Below are 24,284 nucleotides of genomic sequence, written 5' to 3' on the forward strand. Positions count from 1 at the left end.
ATAGTAATTGTCAAAGACCAGTCTTCTCACCTGTATCTCTACATATTCATTGAATAACAAACCTGTGAAAATTTGAACTCAATTGGTCGTTGAAGTTGCAGGAGAATAATGGAAGAAAACACACCCTTGTCACACAAGTTGTGTCTTGTATTTAATTCAAATATTTTAGTGAGAAATTACTTCTTTCTCAAAAACTGTTTTACTTTCTCACAATGTTTGACACTATATATCAACAGCTCTCCATTGCTCGTTACCAAGTAAGTTATTATGCTAACAATTATTTTGAGTAATTACCAATAGTTTCCACTGCCTATAACCACTAGCAGTCAAACACTCAAGTGAAACCCTTTAACTAGCAGCAGTTACAGTAAACAGTTGGTTCAATAGATGAGATACTTTGCATCTGAGAATAGAGAATTTGTTTTCGAATACACGAATGTGAACAGCTGAAAGATTTATTTTACTCTGGCCATCCATTCTGTTGGACGAGTCGAACATAACCATGTCGGTCAGTTTAAAACCACTTGAAGATCATAGCGGCACAAAACGCTTGTATCAAAATGGCTGCAAACCGCCATAAGGTTTTACCATGAAGTTGTATATAAGAACTAGAGGGCGCACTGGTGATGCTGCGTGCACAAACACGACGAGACAGCAAGGAGACACGCGCGCCATTTTGTAAGATATGAACGTTATGTGCGCATTGAATATGAAGTAGGCCTACACTTCGATTTGTGCGTGTGTGCATGATAAATACACGCTATGCGATGTTGTTTTTTCAACTTACAAAATGGCAGCATGCCGGGCCACATAACTAGGCCAGTGCGCCCTCTAGTTCTTATATAACCTTATGGCTTTGACCCACTTCCATTCACATAAAGTGGTCAAAATAAAGGTCATGTCTGGATAAGAAATTGTCCCATGTAAACAATTATTCCAAATTATAAACACAAAACTAAAGTTTCTGTATCGGGTTATTTCTGTTAGATTTCACTGACACAATTTGATATTAGAAATGTCTGGATGTTTTGTGACTATACAGAAATGAATGGTCTCTGAAGGAATAACAACACAAAGAAATAATGCCTGTGAAAACTTTGTCATCACTGTTGAATAATTTTGTTATGGGAGTCACAGGGCAAACATTTGAAATAAATATGATACCAAATGGACCAAAATTAGGGGGAAAAAATAAAACTAAGAATACCGATAACTCCAAAACAAAAGTGAAATATATCATCTATAAGATGTTTTAAAAGTTTAGCTGTTGTCCATCTTGTAATGAGAGCCAATGATCAGGACCAATGTTGACTGAGACTGAAAAGCACATCTTCATAATCATCATCATCTTCGTCACTTTCATCTGAGCAAAAGAAAGAAAGAAAACAAATTGACAATAATTCAGACCGAGTTTCTAAACATCATAAATTGATTTATCTTCAAGTAAGATTGAATCCTTGATTCTGATTGGCTAATCACTGACCTGATAAAACCCATATCATACTCATTAAACCTGTATCATACCCTAACGCATTGTGCACATGCGCCGTTGTATAGTTGCAGAGCAGTTTTGTCAATTGTATTTACAAACATGGCGTTTCAGTGTTGGGTAAACAGGCCAGTTCCTGCGTTGAAACATAGGTTTCCAACCTTCCCTCGGGCTGAAAGTTAAATGTAATTGTTACCTGAAAGTATGTGTTCTCCCTGTTTTATTTCCACGTTCAGGGATAAAAGTGTTTTTATAGCAAGATGGCTCACTATAATTGTCTCTCTTCACCCAGGGGTATAAATGGGTACCTGCGAGGGTAGAGGTTGATATTGTGTATGAAAAAGCATTCGGAGCGCTAGGGTTTCCCAGGATTTTATACTCCCCAGGGAGCTGAGAAAAATCAAAGAAATGTTATTGGCCCAATGACGAGGGTACTAAATGTAACGACTCCCTCTGAAGTGACGTAGTTTCCAAGAAAGTAGTCATTTTCTGCGAATTAGAATTTGGAGACCTCAGATTTAGAATTTTAGGTCTCAAAGTCAAGCATCTGAAAGCACACAACTTCATGTGACAAGGTGTTTTTTTCTTTCATTATTAGCTCGCAACTCACGACCAATTGAGCTCAAATTTTCACAGGTTTGTTATTTTATGCATATGTTGAGATACACTAAGTGAGAAGACTGGTCTTTGTCAATTACCAATAGTGTCCAGTGTCTGTAAGTATGCCTGATGAACAGGGATAATAATACTGTAAAGCGCCTTACAATCTAGCTACAAGGATAAGAACCAAGTCCTACTGTTGTTACTCAAGAAATGTTGGACCTGTATGACGATGCTAAGAACTTTTGTCTTTGGAACAACCTGCCTGGTGCATGTTTCCCTCCATCCTAGAATCCAGATTGTTTTAAGAGGGAATATTAATTCCTACATTCAGCTCCCCAAAGTTCTTTCCACTTTAAGTAATTTTTCTTCTTGTAGCCCCATTGTTTGGGACGTACTTGCACAAACAAAAGAAAAAAAGAAGACAATTCTAACTACCAGAGTCTGAGCTGAGAAGATGTACGTCCGAGTCTCTGCTACTTAAATCATCATCATCATCATCATCTTCAAGACGCGCCGGTCGATCGTCATCTCCTTCCCTGCCTCCATCTTCATGACCGCTGCTCTCACCAAGAAGGTCGTCGACGTCGAAATCTGGAAGACTATCTTCATCGTCATCATCGTCGTCTGATCCTTCCTCGTCGTCATCTTCCTCATCCTAAAAAAAAGATGAGAGCATCACAAAGATGTTAAGGAGAATGGATGAGAAAGTGTAGATTCGTGGTTAGAATGTATGAGCTGAAGGCGTGTACATTGTAGTCTCGAATCTACATATTAGATGGAATGTATGAGCTGAAGGCGTGTACATTGAAGTCACGAATCTACACTTTAGATAGAATGTACGAGCCGAAGGCGTGTACATTGTAGTCACGAATCTACACTTTAGATAGAATGTATGAGCTGAAAGCGTGTACATTGAAGTCACGAATCTACACTTTAGATAGAATGTACGAGCCGAAGGCGTGTACATTGTAGTCACGAATCTACACTTTAGATAGAAGGTACGAGTCTATTCTCTGACTTAAAAACTATTTCCCTCAATCTTTGGTTTTTGACAAACGACTCCGGTCAAATTTTATAACTATTTTTCAAAAGGTATAAGCATATGTACCACAATATCGGACTTAACAGCGTTTATAACATCTTTTCAGCTGAGTTTTTAACATGTTGTTTTCGGAAAGACGGTCATGTCACTTCAGTTTGTACACTCAACTGTAGATTTGTAACGAATCTACAGTCGAGTGTAGATTCACAACAATTCTACAAGGACACAAGTGTCATGACTGGGATTCGAACCCACACTCCGATGACTTAACCACCAGAACTTGAATCCGATGCTGTTACCCACTCTGACACCCTGTAAGGAAATGATTTGTCTTACCTCGTCTTCTCCATCGGCTCTCTTGGGTCGTCCTACTTCATACATTCTACACACGCTCTCAACATTGAGTGTTTCTACACTGCCCTGGGTCTGTGATTGAAATAAGAAAACAAAATGTTAGTTTCGTTTTATGACTGATTATTGTTTCTTCATTTACATAGGATTTGAGGCATTGCATGGTGAAGTATCAATAAATATTTGGGTTGCGGTCACACCATGTGTGTATCTACTTGCCAGGTAGAGTTTGTTCTTTAGAGAACTGTCTTTCTTTATTCTACTACCGCGGAGTAGATTTATCGGATGTTCGGTAGACTTCTCAGTTCTGAAAAGGACTGTCCTGCTTTTTAACTACTTCCTGGCGGAAGGTACAGAAAATTGGCTGGGACTACTAAAGAGCTTATAGGATCGTAATTAACTGCACTACCACGGAGTCAGTTCTTGAATTGGTCTCAACATTTCGACTAGCTTGCTCTAGTCATCATCAGGAGACTGCCGATTGTTATTACTGTTATTTTTCGACATAAAGTTGTACCCACCTCTAGTACAGCAAGATAGCAGTCTGTTGGGTCTGTGGCCAGATCAAATATATTCCTCTTGACATCAATTGTGGCTGACGATAAACGAGAGACAAAAATCCATTAGTTTACAACTATTACAATATTATGTTATGGAATAACCTCGTGATGACTTCTTCTAAAAGAGGTAGTTCTCCCTGAACAAAGACAGTTGGTTTATTCTGACATTTTGTATTCAATAATAATAATAGAGGCTTCTTGTATAGCAGGCATATTTGTCACTCAGTGACGCTCAAAGCGCTTCAACATACGGTATTCTCCTGCAAGGTATGTGGGACTATGTTTTGAATTATGAGATCTACTCTTTTTACATAGCACCATGTAATGGTTTACAAGGTGCTGTGGCGCAATATGCTGCCTATCCAGCCAGGAACACAGAGTTTTAGACCACATGTGTTTTGCTGTGGTATTTAAGTGGATTCTCAGCCTTTTTTTAAATAGAGGGTCAGCCTCCTTTCTTTGCCTCTAAGGTTGGCTGCTCTACAAGTATTTACCGAGTCAGTTTCCCTCGTGGTTTATAATAATTTAATATCTGAAATAAAAAGTTGAATCCCCTAAAGCCAGGTTCATACTGCCTGCGAATGCTTCGTGCGATGCGAATTTCATTGCGTCACAAAGGGAAATGGAGCGCGTACTGATTGTTGCGTCACCAAAGTTCGCTGCACTTTAAGGTGATCCCCTGGCTGCAGCTTCCCAGGTTGTATCATAGATTGGGTGTGATCCCTGGCTACACTTCAGTTAATGGTTGTATGGCTTCTGAATGGCACCCCCGAACAAAGATACATGTATTGACTGTTTATAGGGAGACCGCCAACATAGGGCTAGATAGGTCGCCGACACAGTAATTTGGAGGTTGTTGGTTCGAGTCCCACTTTTCATATTTTTTTTTTCTTTGTTCCAACCCCTAACTATCTATAAGTGTTTGATGAGACTCCTGCACTTATTCAAAACGTGGTCTAGTCACTGACTCTTCTTTAGTAGTCATGATCTCTACCTATTGGTTTGTAGTCTGTGGCATCGAAGGTTCGGAAGGAGGAACCAAAGGGGCTCTTTAGTCTCTCATCGTCAAGGAGGTCTTCATCTGCATCTGATTGGAAGACAGCTGCAAGACACGAAAGAAGACAAAGGTTAAGACTTGAAATAAGAATACAGTTACAAATGGTGTATGGGCTTAACCTTATTGAACCTCTAAAGTGTGGCATTTCAGATAGATTTACAAACTCTAAAACAGTATATAAAAAAAACAAGGCGTCATCTTTGGTCCCCCCTTAGTCTCGAAGATGAAGAGTACTATTAAATCATCAGTCGAGTCGCGACTATCTGTTTTCAAATACTTCATAAATAGTCCTGACTACTTCAAAAAAAGTCGCGACTCTCTTTGGTAAGCCAATTGTGTGGCTCACTACGCTACAACATAAATTACTTGCGAAACACAATCAGACATCAGTGACACAATCCTTCCATCCTTTCGGCTTGAATTTGACTATATTGCGCTTGCGGCACCCATTGCAACAATGCATCTTGAGAATTGAAAATTAGTCGCGACTAGTGTTGTCGTCGTGACTATTTGAGGTGGGACTAGTATTAAATTTCACTAGTCGCCCAGGCATAAGTTGGTGTTATAGATACTGATCTTAGTGAATCTTACTTCCGTAAATGACGGTCCCTGCCGTGTTGAATACAATATTACACTGGTCCAGCGCTGGTACTGTGTGCATTAAATTGAACGTTCTCACGTCCCACTGATTGGCAAGGTTAAGGACGGTTACATTTAACACTTCTTCCCTGTTAGGACACCATTAATAATTAACAGACATACACAATTCTTGGGTTTGGGTTTATGTTGGTGTATTTGTGGCACAAGCGGTACTTGGTAGATTTTCCTCCTGAAACTTCCGCTGGGGAACTTAACAAGGAGGTCATCAGGAGAGCGTCGTCTAATTCGTTTTTTTGTTGTTATTGTTTAGGCCTAGATTGTGAGTGTAATTACTTTTGAAGATTTGGTAGGATTTGGAATCTATGAGGGATTATTGAAGTTTATTCCATAGTTTCAGTGTTCTTGGAAAAAAAGATTGTTCGTAGATGGTAGATGAGATGCTGGGTATTTTTAACTGATTGTCGTTGCCCTTTATTGCCCTCTGCGGTTTTTATTATAAAATGTGGATGTGGTCTCTTTTGATTACACCATTGATCATCTTATAAAGTGTTGTTAGCTGGTGAATTTGTCCTTTTGTACGAGCATGCTGGAAACACTGCTTGGGTTGCTTGGGTAGAACAAGGCGCCCTACGCCACACCCTAAAAACACGATACATCACATTCCATAGCACGCCCTCAACCTTAATGCGAGCCCATGCACCGTGAAGAAAACCAATGCTCTAAATCAAACACAGTTGTTCAACCGATCACATTTGAATTAATGTGTATATTGACTGGTCTCCTCTGTTTATCCGCAAGGATAAAGACAGGCAATGGTTTTATAGACCCAGTGATTTCGTTGGATAAATGTGCAGTGACGTAACCTTTCCATATCTGTGTTTTGATTGGTGCGAGGTGATGTTCATCAGCTGTACATACTTTCGATCGTCGGCATGCAGTGTGCACTGTGTAATGTTTGTATTGTAGCGCAGACAAACAATTGAACTGAACAATACAGTTGTACCATTATAATGAAAAGGGGGTCCAGTATTATTATTGTATACATTCAGTGTATGCATTGTTGTTTTATATGTATACAAATGTGTGTATGATTTGACTGCAAATCTCCATGTGAATTGAATGCGTGGTCAAAGGTGCTTTTGGAAGGGGATTGAAGTGGCTCAAGGCAGATCTCTGGCATGATTCACATCACAGCCCAATTTCATAGAGCTGCTAAGCACACAAATTTGTTGAGCATCAATTTTTTTTCTTGATAAAAACAGGATCACCATCCAAACTTCCATGTAATTTTCAGGATAAGCAAACAACAGCTGAATACCATTAAAGGGAAGGTACACGCTTGGTAATTACTCAAAACAAAAAATAACTTAAAAACCGACTTGGTGATGAGCATTGGAGAGCTGTTGATAGTATAAAACATTGTGAGAAACTGCTCCCGCTGAAGTAGCATAGATTTTGAAATTGAGGTAATTTCTCACTTAAATAATAAAAGACTTCTAGCTAGAAGTCTTTTATTCATATCTGAAAGCACAAAAATTCATCCAACAAGGGTGTTTTTCTTTCATAATTTTGTCACAACTTCGATGACCAATTGAGCCCAAACTTTAAAAGATTTGTTATTTTGTGTTTGTGTTGGGATACACGAGTGAGAACACTGGTCTGTGACCTTCCCTTTAACAAGTATAATGCAACAAATGGAAACTTGGTTGGTTATCCTGTTTTTATCAAGGAATAAATTTCATGCTAAGCAATATTTTGTGCTTAGAAGCTCTATGAAATTGGGCCCAGATGTTCAGGCTAATGTGTACATAGTCGAGGCCATTCTTAGATGGAAAAAGGATACAATTTCCGAGTTGATAATAATCTCAAGTCCAGCAGGATGGAACATTCCACTGATGTTACTCTGAAACTTGTCAAACTTGTAGATGGCTTTAGCCGACCGAACATCCCATAATACTCCATCGTTGAGGACTAGCTCATCAGTCGGGTCAAAGGTTGCACGGTTCTTGGTGTAGTTGTTGCTGAAGTCTTCCAGTTTGAGGATCTGCTGACCGGTAGAGGTGTCGTAAATCTATCCGGAATAAAAAACAAATGTCTTTTAGTGGCTTTTTCTGATGTGATGGTCTGTGACAACAAGCACAAACGGGGTTCAAACCCCCTGATGGTCAACTGCAATTTGCTAGAGTGTCATGCTCATTAGCAAAAAATGCATGAACGGGGTTCAAACTCCCTGATGGTCAACTGCAATTTGCTAGAGTGTCATGCTCATTAGCAAAAAATGCATGAACGGGGTTCAAACTCCCTAATGGTCAACTGCAATTTGCTAGAGTGTCATGCTCATTAGCAAAAAAGGCACAAACAGGGTTCGAACCCCCGATGGTAAACTGCAATTCGCTGCACCATAAATGCTCTTCGAAAACAGCGAGATGAAAATGAGGAAATGGACTTACAAATGCCGTCTCATCCTTGGTCCCTATAATTCGATCTTGAGACAGCTTACTGAATTCCACATGTTGATCTTCCTGGAACGTAAACCTGAAAACAAATCCGCAACGAAAAAAACATAATTTTTCAAAACTGACATCTTCAAGATGTTTTTTCCCGCGATGTTTTTCTGAGATTTTTTTCCTCAAATTGTATGTCGTTGCTGTAACTTCATTCAAAGATTTTGATTGTAATGTTAACCCAGTTGTAATAATAATAATAATATCAAAGTCTTATATAGCGCATGTATCTACCTAACAAGGTACTCAAGGCGCTGAGTATATACACAAACTAAGATGGTGAATCCTTATATGTAGCACCTTATAATGGTTTACAAGGTGCTACTGCACATTCAGCAGCCACAGCCGGGAACTCCGGGGCGAACCCCTTCTCTTTTTGATAAGTGCACTGGGTTCTTTTACATGCGTTACACAACACATGGGACCAATGGCTTTACGCCCTACCCTATCCGAAGGATGAAGCAATGGTCAAGTGTCTTGCTTAAAGCCACTGGACACTTTCGTGACAGAATTTTTTTTTAAAGTTCACAGATTTACAAATAGCTTACAGGGTTTACAGAAGGTAATGGTGAAAGACTTCTCTTGAAACTTTATTCCATGAAATGCTTTACTTTTTGAGAAAACATTAAAACAATTATCAATTCTCGATATCGAGAATTACGGATTTATTTCAAACACATGTCATGACACGGCGAAGCGTGCGGAAACAAGGGTGGGTTTTCCCGTTATTTTATCCCGACTCCGATGACCGATTGAGCCTAAATTTTCACAGCTTTGTTATTTTATATATAAGTTGTGATACACGAAGTGTGGGCCTTTGGACAATACTGTTAACCGAAAGTGTCCAATGGCTTTAAGGACACAGGTGTCACAGCTGGGGATTCGAACCCACACTCTGCTGATCAGAAACACCAGAGTTTGAATTTGGTGCTCTTAACCACTCGACCACGACACTTCCACGGAGTGGTACGTACTTTTTATCAAAGGTGTCACCGATACCCCATAGCGCAGACATGGGATGACTCCACGAACTGGAGGTCAGAATGAGTTTTCCATCCTAAAAAAAATCAAAAAGTAAATGTTATCAGTGCCAGCCTTTCTAAAATAAAACAAGAAATAATAACACCAATTGCATTTTAAATAGCGCCTAACACCTCAGAAGAACACAACAAAGAAAAAGTACATGTACGATGAATTGCAAATCAGTCACTAGTGTTTTATTTAATATAAATCAGTCTATATATTGTTTTGTTTTTTCCTATCGGTTTTTATGTTTAAAGACTTCTCAGTTCTGAAACGAAGTGTCCTGCTTTTTAACTACTACCAGGGTGGAAGGTAGAAAATCGGCTGGGATTACTGCATTAGTAAAGGATCAATATTAACTGCTCTACCGCAGAGTCAGTTCTTTAATGGTCTCAACGTTTCAACTAGCTTGCTCTAGTCATTGTCAGGATGAAATTATTATTATTTAATCAGTTTTAGAATTTGCACCTTTAAGTCATAAATTGCTATTTGAACCAGGTATCAATCCAAATCATTTTTTTAAATAGGCTGGATTGGTCATAACTACTTTGATGCTAAGAGAATTTCAAACTCAGTTGATGAATTTGAAAATGTTATTAACAAAACTGCTCTGCATTTGTGCACAAATGCAATCATTAGTTATTTTTAATTCAGTTTTAGAACAATTTATTCTAACTCACCCTGGAGGGCTCGAGGTTTGTTATAGGCGAGTCGTGGCAACTGTACGATGCTTCCTCCTGCATTGGGAGACAAAAACAACCCATCAAAGTTCAAGCTTAATTTTGTAGAGCTGCTGAAGCACAACTGTTATAATTGGCAGCCTATTGCGCCAAAGCACATTGTAAACCATTACATGGTGCTATGTAAATAGGAGTAGATCACATCATTAAAACTTAGTCAAACTTAAACCTTGCAGGAAATTACTGCATGTTAGAGGGAAGGTACACTATTGGTCAAAGATCAGTGTTCTCACTTGGTGTATTTCAACAAATGCATAAAATCACAAACCTGTGAAAATTTGAGCTCAATTGGTCATCGGAGTTGAGAGAAAATGATGAAAGAAAAAAACACCCTTGTTGGATGAATTTGTGTGCTTTCAGATATGAATAAAGACTTCTAGCTATTTTTAGTGAGAAATTACCTCAATTTCAAAATCTACATATGCTACTTCAGCGGGAGCCGTTTCTCACAATGTTTTATACTATCAACAGCTCTCCAATGCTCATTACCAAGTCAGTTTTCAAGTTAATATTTGTTTTGAGTAATTACCAAACATATACCTTCCCTTTTAAAGCGCCTTAAGAGTCACTGGGTGATGGATATGCACGCTATATAAGAGTCCTTATGATAAGAATATGCCTACCAAAATAACGTTAACAAGGTTTATTGTTGTAAAGAGCATTGGGACCTTTGCGTGTTGCGCTACATAAGTACTGTGCTATTATTATTATCATCGATAAATCAATCTTAACAATACACCAAGGTGATTAGGGATCAGTTAAATTAGACTTAAAGATGTTATGTCTAGATGTCTAGGGTGTAATTCATCGTTTGCTAGGGCTACAGTACATTGGTTGCTATGGTTGGTTGCTAGGGCTACAGTACATTGGTTGCTATGGGTGTTGTACATTGTTTGCTAGGAGTATAGTTCTTTGCTTGCTAGGGGTATAGTACATTGGTTGCTAGGGCTACAGTACATTGGTTGCTAGGGCTACAGTACATTGGTTGCTATGGGTGTTGTACATTGTTTGCTAGGAGTATAGTTCTTTGCTTGCTAGGGGTATTGTACATTGCTTGCTAGGGGTATAGTACATTGGTTGCTAGTGGTATAACTCACTGTGTGCTAGGGGTACAGTACATTGGTTGCTATGGGTGTTGTACATTGTTTGCTAGGAGTATAGTTCTTTGGTTGCTAGGGGTATTGTACATTGGTTGCTAGGGCTACAGTACATTGGTTGCTATGGGTGTTGTACATTTTTTGCTAGGAGTATAGTTCTTTGCTTGCTAGGGATATAGTACATGGGTTGCTACGGCTACAGTACATTGGTTGCTATGGGTGTTGTACATTTTTTGCTAGGAGTATAGTTCTTTGCTTGCTAGGGGTATAGTACATTGGTTGCTAGGGCTACAGTACATTGGTTGCTATGGGTGTTGTACATTTTTTGCTAGGAGTATAGTTCTTTGCTTGCTAGGGGTATAGTACATTGGTTGCTAGGGCTACAGTACATTGGTTGCTAGGGCTAAAGTACATTGGTTGCTATGGGTGTTGTACATTTTTTGCTAGGAGTATAGTTCTTTGCTTGCTAGGGGTATAGTACATTGGTTGCTAGGGGTATATGTCATTGGTTGCAATGGATATAGTACGTTAGTTGCTTGGAGTGTAGTACATTGGTGCTGTGTTGTATGGCACGTTGCGTTCACACATCTTTGTAGTAAAACTAAGACCTTATAAGACGCCCTCTCAACCAATCAAAAGGCAGAATCCCGCTAAAAGGTTGTTAAAATATCGTAAAGTTGATTAAAGTTCTTGAATATTTGGACTCACCGTGTTAGAGTAGATATTGTATGCCTTCAACTCGCCTCCATAATTACCAAGCCACAAAAACATCTCAGTGGGCTGCAACAAAATACAAAATACAAATCAGTAAAACAAAAACATACACGTAGGCCGTGCAAGTCTTGTGGGTATTTTAACATTTTTTGTGACCAATTTGGCCCAACGTAAATTGGTCCCAGATACATTGTTTCGTCTTTAGCCAAAAAAAAAAAAAGATCTTGAGAAAATTTTTCAGTTATTGGAAGGTTCTATGCAAAACTAATACTTAGATTTTGCAACTGTAAATACTTATATTAATATTTGGTTTTTACTCATACACCGATGTGTGTTAGCACTGTATACTCAGTACTTTCTTGAATCTTGTGAAAAAATTTCACAGGCTTTTACTGAGAAAGTATTGAGTATACAGTCCTAACACACATCGGTGTATGGGTATAAACCAAAAGTTAATATTCTTTATCTCCGATGCAAATTTAAAGACGGTGGACACTATTGGTAATTGTCAAAGACCAGTCTTCTCACTTGGTGTATCTCAACATATGCATAAAATTACAAACATGTGAAATTTGAGCTCAATTGGTCGTCGAAGTTGCAAGTTGCATCGAAAACTACATTACTTTAGAGGGAGCCGTTTCTCAGAATGTTTTTTACTATCAACAGCTCCCCATTACAAGTAAGGTTTTGTGCTAATAATTATTTTGAGTAATTACCAATAGTGTCCACTGCCTTTAACATCTATTGTAAATACTTACATCCACATGTCGGCTAAAACGGCAGCAAGTGAAGCAACTGTCCTCATCAGGGTCACGATAAGTCAGAGATGGGTGAAATCTAAGAGAGGAAAACAAAAATTTTTGACATGTTTTAAGCTCCTGAAGCTTAGGGTGCGTTTGATTAGCTTCCCCGAGTCAACCCCTGGTACATTCTAATAGCTTGGATGTCATTCCAGGTCCCCTTAGCCTGCTTGTGGAACGGGTCACTTGAGGCTGGCCCCGAGGTGCATGACGTCACCAAGAGACGGAGAGGAGAGTGTGATCGTTCGATTAGCTCTTGTCAGGGGCTCACCTGAATGAGCACCGCAGGGACACACCCTTAGTTTCTTACAAATCCAGTAGCCACTTCAACCATGCTTCCCAAAACAATATGTGCTTACAATGCCTGTAAAGGAAGCCAGTTTCGTAAGCGCGATATGCCGACCACTATAAATTTTGCCTCTGGTAAGTTCAGTATTAACGTCTGTGGTTTTTTTGTAATTTTAGGCCTTTCCGGGGCAACACTGTGGTGTCTTGAAGCTTCTTAGGACGAGTCACTTCCAGTTTGTTGTGATTGGTTGTGATCCCACTCTGTAAAGAGTCAATCGGTCATGTACAATGTAGTTGTTTTATTGTGTGGAATCTGGAAGAGTCTACTTACCTACTGTAGATAAAATGTCTCGTACATCTTAACCCGTCCACACCACCATGCATTGGTCTGATCTGTACAACAGAAATCATATTAGCAAATGTTATAATTCTTTAAAACCCTTGAAACCCTCTCATACACTTGTACCACCAACTACCCCAAAGTACCTTCAAGGCTATCATTTGAGTGCATGTGTGTTTTCTATTTGTACAGCTGGTATTATCTGGAAACCCCATGGTTTGTGTACTATGGACTTAGTGTTCACAGGCTCCTGTAGCATTTTGTGGCATAGGCCAGTTGGGCAGGAGATGATACCAATAATGGCTTGTATACTATGGACTTAGTCTCCCCAGTCTCCTGTGGTATTTTGTGGCATGGACCAGCAAGTGGGCAGGAGATTAAACCGATACTTGGTTTGAATGCTTTTTTTTACAATGAGTGCCAATTATTAAAAGACGCCCATTTTTGTAAATTCTTCGGATGGAAGGCTGAAGACTTCTACAAAGTCTTAGAACTAATGGAAACTGTTAATCTGAAATTTATTAGATATTTATAAACCATTGGAACAAAAACAAAACTAAATTTGTAGTTGAAACTCACAGCTCTTCTGAAGATCCTTGACGTTGCATTAATTGGAGCGTTCTGACGGAACTTTGGTTCTGGACATTGATGGGGTCTGTTTGGCAACAAATGGTAAACAGTTGACAACTCATACAAATAAACAAATTAGATTTAGGCCATATGAAAAAGGGGTCTCTGATTAATCGGTAGGATAAAGCCATACTGTATTTCTACATCATCCAGATACAGAACAAGAGTAGCTGGTCTAAGTCTCCCCTTGGTCTTGAGTTTGAAGCCCCTAAACATCCCATGTGTTGCATTTCAGTGGATTTACAGACTCTCTATACCACACTAAATACAGAATACAGTGGTGGGTCTGGGTCTCCCCTTGGTCTAGAGGAAAGCCCTCCCCCCCCCAACTTCCAGACTGACATTATATTTCAGTGGGCACTAATGTAAAGCACATTGATACGGTTATTGTGAAATGCGCTATAAAAGGATTGGTTATTATTATTATTACTATTATTGTTTACAGACTCTCCAAATCATTACGAGGAAAAGAACTTGGATAGTTGGCTAGCGGATTGGGTCTCCCTTTAGTCTACAGGATGAAATCCCCTGAACCTCCTGGGTGATAGTTCAAAGTTCAAAGAATTAACATACTCAAAGACCTACACATGTACTTGTAGTTAGCCTTTGTCCCCCCCCCCCCAGCAGTCAAGGTTTTAAAACATTCCAAGACTTTTCTACATCACAACTAACAAAGACTCAGACTTGGTTCTCCTTTGCCTCTCTCTGACTTACTCTAGCAGTGAAAAACTCGGGCAGGCAACGACCGGGTTTCTACAGTGTGCATGTTGCTCCCTGAGGTACTGTGATACTATGATGTCTAATGATGGGGGGCTGGGTACCTGACGCCGTTTGGACTGACCTCCGACACCACTCCCAAGGAATAAGGCATTCTGGGATACTTTCTCTCGGATGATTCTCTTTTTAACCTGTCGCAAATGTTGAACAAAAATAAATTCCCCAAAATACCAACCCAATAAGATCATTCATTTAGGGAAAAGAAATCTCATGTGCAAAAAGAACAAACTGGGGTGTAACTTCTACTTCTACATCTGTACTCAGTAGGATCCATAAAGGCCGAGTCACACTGCAGCGATAACGAAAACGTTACCGATCACAACGCAAAGAGAAACGCATTCTATTGGTCGAATGAGCGTGTGCGTATCCTGCATGGAGCAATTCAACCAATAGAATGCGTTCTCTTTGCGTCGTGATCGTTATCGTTTTCATTATCGCTGCAGTGTGACTCGGCCTTTAGTCTGGATGTAATGCCGAGGGACTTCTTGTCCATGAGTGGTGCATATGTGCAAGTAAAAACTCATCGCTACATGTGTGCAGCCACTACTCCCCTAAATGCCTCAACTGAAGGCCTCAAACCCAAATTGACTTTTAATTTTTTCAGGGGCCGAGTTACTGCCGATGGCAAAATCTGAACCTGGGATCCAAATCTTTAAAGGGACATGGGAATGATAGTCTTGGGATCCCCCCTTGAGTTATAGATTCCAAGGAGCTTTTAAGAACAGTATCTTCAGTCCTAGAGATGTAGATCGAAGAGCATTACTTATTTCATTTGGAGAAAAGCAAAGATTTGTTTGTTTACCAGGTAGACTTTAAAAAGTTTGATTCAGATGAAAATCTGGGATTTCTCACCCCTTCATGGGAAGATGTGAAATCATTTGTACCTAATTCATTTTATATCTGTATTTATAAACTTGTAATCAGTTCTTTTGTACTTGTTGTTGTTGTACATGTTGTACAAATGGAACAGGAAGTAAAACAACCCCAAAAACACCCCACCCCAACAAACAACCAACCAAACTAATTCCTCAAAGCGTCACACCTAATTTCAATTCAACATAAATTTGAATCTCTCCATTGGCCGGGAGTCTATAATAGTGGCTTTTATATAGCGATCATAACTGTCACTCAGTGGTGCTCAAGGCGCTCTACCATACAGTATTTTCCTGCAAGGTATGTGGGACTACGATTGAATTATGAGACCTACTTCTTTTTACATAGCACCATGTAATAGTTTACAAGTTGCTGTGGCACAATATGCAGCTAATCAAACCAGGAACACTGGGGCCAACCCCTTCTCTTTGCTATAGGTGCAACGGGTTCTCTAATGTGCGTTACACAACACACAGGACCAACGGCTTTACATCCCATCCTAAGTACAAATGCATCATGCTGAAGGACACAGGTGTCTACTCACTCTATTCACACTCCCCGGTGTGGTCGCATTCCTATCCGGGCAGAATGATATCCGTCCGATGTGCTGGGGCGTAGTGGGTGCCGAGTGGGTACCTGGGCTGGGATCCCCAACACCACTACCCTGTGAGCCCATACAATGGTCCTGAGATACGGATACACTGAGTGGGGGAAGGGGTAAGGTGGAGTTGGGTTGGTTGTGGCTTTGGGAGATGTGTGAGATCGGTGGCGGAACCCTCGGGGTGTGGAATGATCGCGGCTGTAAACAAAGAAAAAGATTTATTTTTAATTCAAATAATGCTTAACATTTTTAAAGCAAGTTGTCAAAACTTGCAAAGTCTCTATTCTGTAAAGCGCCCTCTCTTGGTTGTTATTGTTTAGTGTTATTGTCGTGTTACAAAATGGCTGTTGTTGAGTTCAGTCACGTACAAATAAAGATAGTTGACTTTTCTGAAAAATTGTTTCCACGACTGGTTAAAACAATTGGTGATGAGGAAGGGATGACCAGCAACTTTGTAAAGTGATTTCACATTTTCTATGGCATTATAAATTTCATAAAGAAGCAGTAATCAGCTAAAAAATTTACAAGCTTAAATTAAATTTTCGAAACTCAAAAATTACGCCCAAAACAATGTCATTTCACAGATGTAGGAAAATAAGTTGTAATGACTAGCTAGTAAAAAATATCTACATGAACTTTCATAGCAACAACATCTTCATCAAAAGCAATGAAGAAAAACAACTTGTGCAATGAAGAAAAACAACTTGTTTAAACAACAATGTTTATACACAAGCCAACAAAACATGGTATTGAGTCAGTGCTTTAGTGTGACAAAATTCCAGATTTCTATGAAACTATTAAACATCATTTACTATTGGACAAACTTCATTTACTATTGGACAAACTTTATTTACTATTGGACAAACTTTTAAAAAAATAAAAAATAAAAACTACTGTCAAAACTAAACAAAGCAAAGCAATCTTCTTAACAGTAAAAAGTTTATTAATTTGATTTGAAAAAAAACCAACACTTTTTTGTACCATACATATATGGGACGTATTATAATAAAAGCCAATTATGTTACATATGTTACAGGGGACGTACCATTATTGAAGCGGGTGTTAGTAAGGTACCAGCGGTGTGAGGGGAAAGGCCAGGGGTCAGTAAACTTGTTGATATCTTTGGTATCCTAGCCTCTCTCTGTAAGACGCTCGCTGTTTCATTCAAACCTGTGAACAAGATACAACGTTTTAATAGATGTTAAATTTGCATTGGGGATAAAGAATATTCAGTTTGGTTTAAAGGCAGTGGACACTATTGGTAATTACTCAAAATAATTGTTAGCATAAAAACTTACTTGTTAACGATCAATGGAGAGCTGTTGATATTATAGAACATTGTGATAAACGGCTCCCTCTGAAGTAATGTAGTTTTTGAGAAAGTAATTTTCCACTAAGTTATTTGAATTTGATTTTGAGACATCAGAATTAGATTTTGGGGTCCTGAAGTCAAGCATCTGAAAGCACACAACTTCGTGTGACAAGGGTGTTTATTCTTTCAAAACTGTCTCGCAACTTCGACGACCAATGAAGCTCAAATTTTCACAGGTTTGTTATTTTATGCATATGTTGAGATACACCAAGTGAGAAGACTGGTTTTTGACAATTACCAGATGTGTCCAGTGTCTTTAAGTGTTCGTTATACATTTATTGACTCCTTGCACGCACGTTCCACGCGGCCACTGATGCCACGCTCACAATGTTGGTGGGCAGTTAGGTTTACATGTATTAACGCCATGTCTCCTAAAATGCGCACTTCACAGCAAAACGCACAGCATAGAGTTATATATAAAAACGCATAGTAAAATTGCCCACCAGTATGGCACATTCAAGATTTTTGTGATTTGGTCATTAAAAAGTATATTTGTCCCAAGGAAAAGAGTCATCATCTTAATTTTATTCTTACATATTTTTGGCCAAGTTGACGTGACACCTGCAAATTCGGAGTGTAAAACAATACTATAAACTCACCTTGCGATACTAGGTGACTATGGATAAGCTGCAGCAGTTCTTTTTGTGAGTACGATATCTTAGTTTGAGCAACAATACTAGCTTTATGAAGCTTGGAAAGTGTTGCATCACCGCTGAGCGACATTGGCTTGCCCGTCACTTTCTCTGTAGGAAAGAAAATACAATTGTCAGCTTCTACATGTATATATACACCATTATACAAATGTACATGCCATTTGGTATATTCAATTTGCAGTATGTGTATATATTTACTCTAATTGTGTAGATTTGTTCTTTGAGAACTTGTCTTGCTGATTAATCTAATGATGCAGAGTAGATTTAAGTAATTTGAAGACTACTTAGTTCTGAAAAGAACTGTCAGTTCTGAAAAGAACTGTCCTGCTTTATTAACTACTACCCGGGGGGGGGGGGGGGGGGGGGGGGGGGGGGTAATAAATCTGCCAGGACTACTCCTTTTTATTAGAAGATCTATGGGACTTCTCGTTAAGTGCATATTTAACTTGCTGGAACAGACTATTTTCAATACCACTGGATTCAAGCACATTTCCTTTGACAATGGTTCCCAGCATACTTGGTGCCACACACAACTTTAAGAAAAGCTGAACTGGGTAACTTACCGATTAGCTCGGAGGCATACTTGCAGAATTTCAAATGCTCCGACTGTTTATCTTGTAGTACAGGTTCCCTCATGAGTACTGTCAAAAGAAAATAATTTGTATTTATTAACAAATAAGTGTAATAAATATCTATCGTTGTCGTAGTCCACCAAAAGTCACAATGGAATCATTTTGACCCTTTTGATAATGGAGTTCCATCACCGCCTGTCCATAACTGACCGACCGACCAAGCCCTTAAGCTCCTTTATTCCATCGGTCCTACGAAGTTGCTGTCTGACACTTGAACTGCTTCCTTTTACAATTCCTTCATAACATACCAATTCAAATTTATAAGGCGCTATTCCATCAAGATCATAGCGCACAATAATAATCTTATCTTCTTATCTCTTCTTCATTCTCAATCAATTTTCCAACATAAACTTTGATTTCTGCTCTTTCCATAAAATTCTCATCATCTTCCAAAGGCCTAGAGTTACACGCAGACCAAAGAGGCCATGGCCCGTGTTGCCCCTGGCCTTGGCCTTGGTGCCCCTTTAAAAGTCCCCCATAGACTTAAAAGGTCCTTGCCCTCTCAAATTTGAAATTCCAGGCCTCCCTGCAACAACATCTACACATTGTGTCAAATATTGAGTAGGATCGCCAAAGACAAATGAGAATTCCTAAAGTTTGATGATCAATTTGCGCCCCAGAAGTTTTGTAAATTAGTACGAAGAGAATTTGAGATCGTACCTTGGAGCTGTCCGCTAGAGAACAGCGGCAATTTACTGACGATCTGGCGAACAACTTCACTCTTGGCAAGTCCACAAAGGGCTTTACAGCTCAACGCACGGATAGAGTCTGCCTCGATGATCGGAATCTTGATGGTCAATAGGCTTAATAATGTCTGAAATAAGGGCAGTATACATGTGATATTAACTGGCAATATGGGCAATATATATGAGAAATGGACTGGCAGAAAAGCCAATGTGATATTGCCAGACTACAAGGGTATTAGTGCCAGAGTCTGTAAAAAAAACAGAGAGGGCTTTGCAGCCCAATGCACGGATAGAGTCTTCCCCTGTGACCGGAATCGTGATGGTCAATAGGCTTAATAATGTCTGGAAATAGGGGCAGTATACATGTGATATTGACTGGCAATATGGGCAATGTTTATGTGATATTGACTAGCAGAAAGGGCAGAGTGATATTGACTGACTATACAAAGGCAAATGTGCAAGAGTCTGTAAAAACAGAGAGGGCTTTACAGCTCAATGCACAGATAGAGTCTGCCTCGGTGATCGGAATCTTGATGGTCAATAGGCTTAATAATGTCTGGAAATAAGGGCAGCATACATGTGATATTGACTTGCAAAAAAGGGCAATGTATATGTGATACCGACTAGAAACAGGGCAATATACATGTGATAATGGCTAGTAGCAAAACTGACAAAATACATGTGATATTGACTGGCAATAAAGGCAATGCGATTTTGACCGACTACAAGGGCATTAGTGTGAGGGTTTGTAAAAAGGTAACAATGGCCACAAACAGAACTCAAGCTTAGTTCCTCAATAACAGATAAATCATTTTTAGACCAAGTCAAGAATTGAAGTAATTTTCTAATTTACGCAGAGGTCATTAATGGCCTCTTGACCTATGACCTACCCTAATGCCATTGTTACTCCTAACACAGTCCCACATCTTCTCAATGACATCATAACTTGACCGTACTGTACCACGGTTCCTCCTGGAACCACCCTCTGCAAACCGGCTGACCGTCACACCAAGCTTTAAAAAAAAAAAAACATTTTCATTTGGCAAAAGAAGACGAGCAGAGTATGTTTAAAGATGTTAAATTTGCTTTGGGGATAAAGAATATTCAGTTTGGTTTTTACCCATATACACCGATGTATGTTAGGACTGTATACTCAGTACTAAAGTATACTGTTCGCAACGTTGAGACCAAACCCGCTCTTTCCATCACTGCAATAACCTATCTTTCTGAAAGTTTGTATACACTCAGCCTCTTGAGTACCTCGTTTGGTAGATACTTGCGCTAGATATGAGACTTCGATATTATATTATTAGTATTATTACCCATAGAACACTCTGACCCCCCTCCTCCCCTATTATAGAATGGTCTAACCTCAGAGCAATCTGACCCCCATTACATAATGGACTAACCTTAGAGCATGGACCACACACACAATTGATGATAACTTGTAAGGCTGCCTTCTGGACCTCTGCATCTTGCAATATGTCCCCCTCTGCCATACCACTGATGATGCTGTCATAGAGGTCAACGGTCAAAGTGTTGATAAATCCGCGAATGAAATATTAACTGTTCCCTGTTTCAATAGCCTGAACATCTGCCACCACACTTCGAGGCTCATGAATTATGCCAGAGATTGGGCTTGAAACTGCGTCAAGATTCTGACAGTCATTTTGCAGTGAAATTGTACGTGAACATCTATTAATATAGTTTACCCTTGCAAGGTTGCGCTGAGAATTTTTTTTCATGGAAAATTGCTACAGTAATAATTACAACAGGTACATATTTATATAGCACCTTTACAAACAGATCAAAGCGCTGAGCAGAATGAGATGAGAAATGAAATACAGGGGTAAGGAGAAGAAAAAAAAAATTTTGGTATTTGAAAATAAATCCCCCCCCCCAAAACAACAAGTTTCAAACCAAGTCTGACCTCATTCCAATGGACGCAACATTGTCAGCGACCTGCACCTCTTCACATAGCTGTAGTTGGCCTCTGGTAGTCACGGTGATAGTCGCCAGGACGTCCAGAGCAGCACCGATGGCATCAGCCCTGCAACAAATAAACACAAATGGATAGGTTAATTCTCAAATTATTAGTCAAATTATGTATGTACATCGCTGGAATACAGGAGTTGGGTTATAGGAGACTATTTCGTTGACTATTTCGGGCAGTTCAAACCACTTGACACTTGTTTTCTTAAATATTTCCATGCCCTCACCATCTTTTGTTTTACCTACTTGCCCCGCCCTCCCCAGCTTGTGCTCTCATGCCCCACGCATCAACTTACACCCCCTCAGCCAACTTTACAACTTGAACCCCTCCCCAAACTTGTACCCTCACATCCCAACTTGTACCCCTACCCCACACATCCCAACTTGTACCCCACATGCCAACTTGAACCCTCACATCCCAACTTTCACCTCCCACATCCAAACTTGCCCCTTCACATACTAAGCTTATCACATACCAACTTGTAGCCCGTGTACCCCCACATTCCAACCTGCACCCTTACATCCCAACTATCCCCTTCACATCCCAACTTTCCCCTTCGTATCCCAACTTGCACTCTCACATCCCAACTTGCACCCCAACATCCCAACTTGCACCCTCACATCCCAATGTGTACCCCCACATCCCAACTTGTACCCTCACATCTTAATTTGTACCCCCACATCCCAACCTGCACCCCCACATCCCAACCTGCACCCCAACATCCCAACTTGCACCCTCACATCCCAACTTGTACCCCCACATCCCAACTTGCACCCTCACATTTCAACTTGTACTCTCACATCCGGTGAACCCCCACATCCCAACTTGCACCCTCACATCCCAACTTGTACCCTAACATCCAAACCTGACCTCCAATTTGTACCCCATCCCAAATGTACCCCCACATCCCAACTTGTACCCTCACATCCCAGTTTGTACCCCAACTTCCAAACCGGACCTCCAATTTGTCATCCATCCCAACTTGTAGCCCCGACACATCCCAACTTGCACCCTCACATCCCAACTTGTACCCCTACACCCCATGTACCCCACACACATCAACTTGTACCCACCACATCCCAACTTCAACCTCCCACACAAAAACTTATACCCCCACATACCCCATTGAACCCATCACACCCCAACCTGTACCCCATCCCAACCTTAACCCCCATCCTACAATCCTTAAAACTTGCAGATCTGACTGGCTTACTTTCCACTGTAGTTCTTCCAATCATTGGCCATGGCAATGATCTGCATCATCACCTTGGCTCCATCCATCTTGATGAATGCGTTCACTGGTTTCCAGTACATGTTGGGCGGTGCTTCCTCTAGCATTGTCTCCATGTGCTCACTGGTACTCTCTGTAGTGACCGTGATGGCCTATGGGTAGAAATCAACTTATAACCAATGGGAAATAGATGAATTTTCAATTAATTCTTTTATGGGTGCGTTCGATTAGCTTTCGTGTCGACCCCCCGGTGCTCACTCGGGTGAGCCCCTGACAAGAGCTAATCAAATGATCACACTCACACTCTCGAGGTGACGCCATGCACCTCGGGCCAGCCCCAAGTGACCCGTTCCACAAACAGGGCACTGGGGGCTGACCCGGGTGAGCCCCTGGAATGGCGTCAAAGCTATTCGAACAAACCGGGGGCAGGCCGGGGTCGACCCAGGGAAGCTAATTGAACGCACCCATTATTAAAGAATGACTTGAAAGGTCTCTTTTATTATGCCACTACTGTTATGTCAAACAACTGTTATTTTATTTTGAAAATATATATGGTAGACTTGCTACTTGAGAATTGATGATCTGACTGCAAATTTATAATAACAAAACACTGTCTTTACATAGCACTTTATCTTTACCTGACTGGCATTTTAAAGCACTAGTTATTTTTTTAAAAGGTGGAGCTATTTCCAAATTATGACCACATTTATATAAAACCTTGTATGAGTTTACTAGATGATTGAGTGCAATCTCCAACCAACAATACGGTGAAAAACACCTTCTCTCAACGATTAGTGTGCTGCGTTATTTTATGTGGAGTACACAACACACGGACTTATAGTTTAACATCCCACCCGAAGGATGAAGCAATAGTGGTCAAGTGTCAAGACCAGAACTCGAATCCACACTCTGCTGATCAGAAACACCAGAGCTTGAGACCGGTGCTCTTATCTGCTCGACCACAACACGCCATGGTCAAGTTCAAGGATTAGTGGTTGTTCAGTGACGTACGTAGGGCATTCACACAGCGGTTCAAGTGCAAATGACTCTTGTCATGTCACCTCAGGGCGACCGACAATTTAACGCGTGTAATATTTTTGTTATAACTGGTCAACACTGTGCTGTGCTATGAAAACGGCTGTTGGTAACCATTGATGCGACCAGGCCCAATGGGTTGGTTCCAAATAGTCAACTAGCGTAGTCCAACTAGACAGAGTTTGAGCAATGCTAGTCAAACTATATTCAACCATAGTCCTTGCGCGAACCTGGCCCATGTTTTACAAAAGATTCCCCCAAACCGCGTTTGAACAAACCTTGTACGGAGGAATAGCGTCTGGAGGAACAAAGCCTTGGTTCTTGGAGTATGCTCTCTTGATACTGTCCACTCTGATGGCCAGGTGGGTCTCAAAGTACTTCTTAAGTGTCATACAGGTATGCTTGACTGTCTGGCGGCTGGTGTATAGATCGTCATCATTCAGAAAGTGTCCTTGGTCTTCGAGATTCAGGATGTTTAATGTACTCGTCTGGTGTAGGAGAGATAATTAAGGAAAGTCAAGTACAGTGTACTGCATTGGAAACTGAGCCTTAACTTTTCTTCTGGCTGACCATTCAATATCATCAACTGTGTA

General features: G+C 40.2%; 1 protein-coding gene across 1 annotated transcript in view; it reads right to left on the reverse strand.

The window, feature by feature from the left end:
- Window positions 1-239: 239 nt before the first annotated feature.
- Window positions 240-24,284, reverse strand: part of LOC117306473 (DDB1- and CUL4-associated factor 1-like) — a 40,677-nt gene continuing 16,632 nt past the window's right edge. The window contains exons 10-34 of the mRNA XM_033791020.1: window positions 23,970-24,179; window positions 22,639-22,808; window positions 21,363-21,482; window positions 20,842-20,944; window positions 20,323-20,445; window positions 19,407-19,560; window positions 18,678-18,755; window positions 18,061-18,204; window positions 17,135-17,259; window positions 16,033-16,287; window positions 14,553-14,746; window positions 13,788-13,863; window positions 13,200-13,261; window positions 12,539-12,617; window positions 11,775-11,846; window positions 9,910-9,966; window positions 9,181-9,263; window positions 8,153-8,237; window positions 7,546-7,773; window positions 5,694-5,787; window positions 5,040-5,147; window positions 4,007-4,080; window positions 3,471-3,560; window positions 2,528-2,747; window positions 240-1,363 (exon numbers count right to left, since the gene is read on the reverse strand). Of these exons, the coding sequence (XP_033646911.1) occupies window positions 1,296-1,363; window positions 2,528-2,747; window positions 3,471-3,560; window positions 4,007-4,080; window positions 5,040-5,147; window positions 5,694-5,787; window positions 7,546-7,773; window positions 8,153-8,237; window positions 9,181-9,263; window positions 9,910-9,966; window positions 11,775-11,846; window positions 12,539-12,617; window positions 13,200-13,261; window positions 13,788-13,863; window positions 14,553-14,746; window positions 16,033-16,287; window positions 17,135-17,259; window positions 18,061-18,204; window positions 18,678-18,755; window positions 19,407-19,560; window positions 20,323-20,445; window positions 20,842-20,944; window positions 21,363-21,482; window positions 22,639-22,808; window positions 23,970-24,179 (3,072 nt within the window). The 3' untranslated portion in view covers window positions 240-1,295. The remainder of the gene's footprint in view (window positions 1,364-2,527; window positions 2,748-3,470; window positions 3,561-4,006; window positions 4,081-5,039; window positions 5,148-5,693; window positions 5,788-7,545; window positions 7,774-8,152; window positions 8,238-9,180; window positions 9,264-9,909; window positions 9,967-11,774; window positions 11,847-12,538; window positions 12,618-13,199; window positions 13,262-13,787; window positions 13,864-14,552; window positions 14,747-16,032; window positions 16,288-17,134; window positions 17,260-18,060; window positions 18,205-18,677; window positions 18,756-19,406; window positions 19,561-20,322; window positions 20,446-20,841; window positions 20,945-21,362; window positions 21,483-22,638; window positions 22,809-23,969; window positions 24,180-24,284) is intronic.

The sequence above is a fragment of the Asterias rubens genome, chromosome 2 (genome assembly GCF_902459465.1).
Source record: "Asterias rubens chromosome 2, eAstRub1.3, whole genome shotgun sequence".
Lineage (NCBI taxonomy): Eukaryota > Metazoa > Echinodermata > Asteroidea > Forcipulatida > Asteriidae > Asterias > Asterias rubens.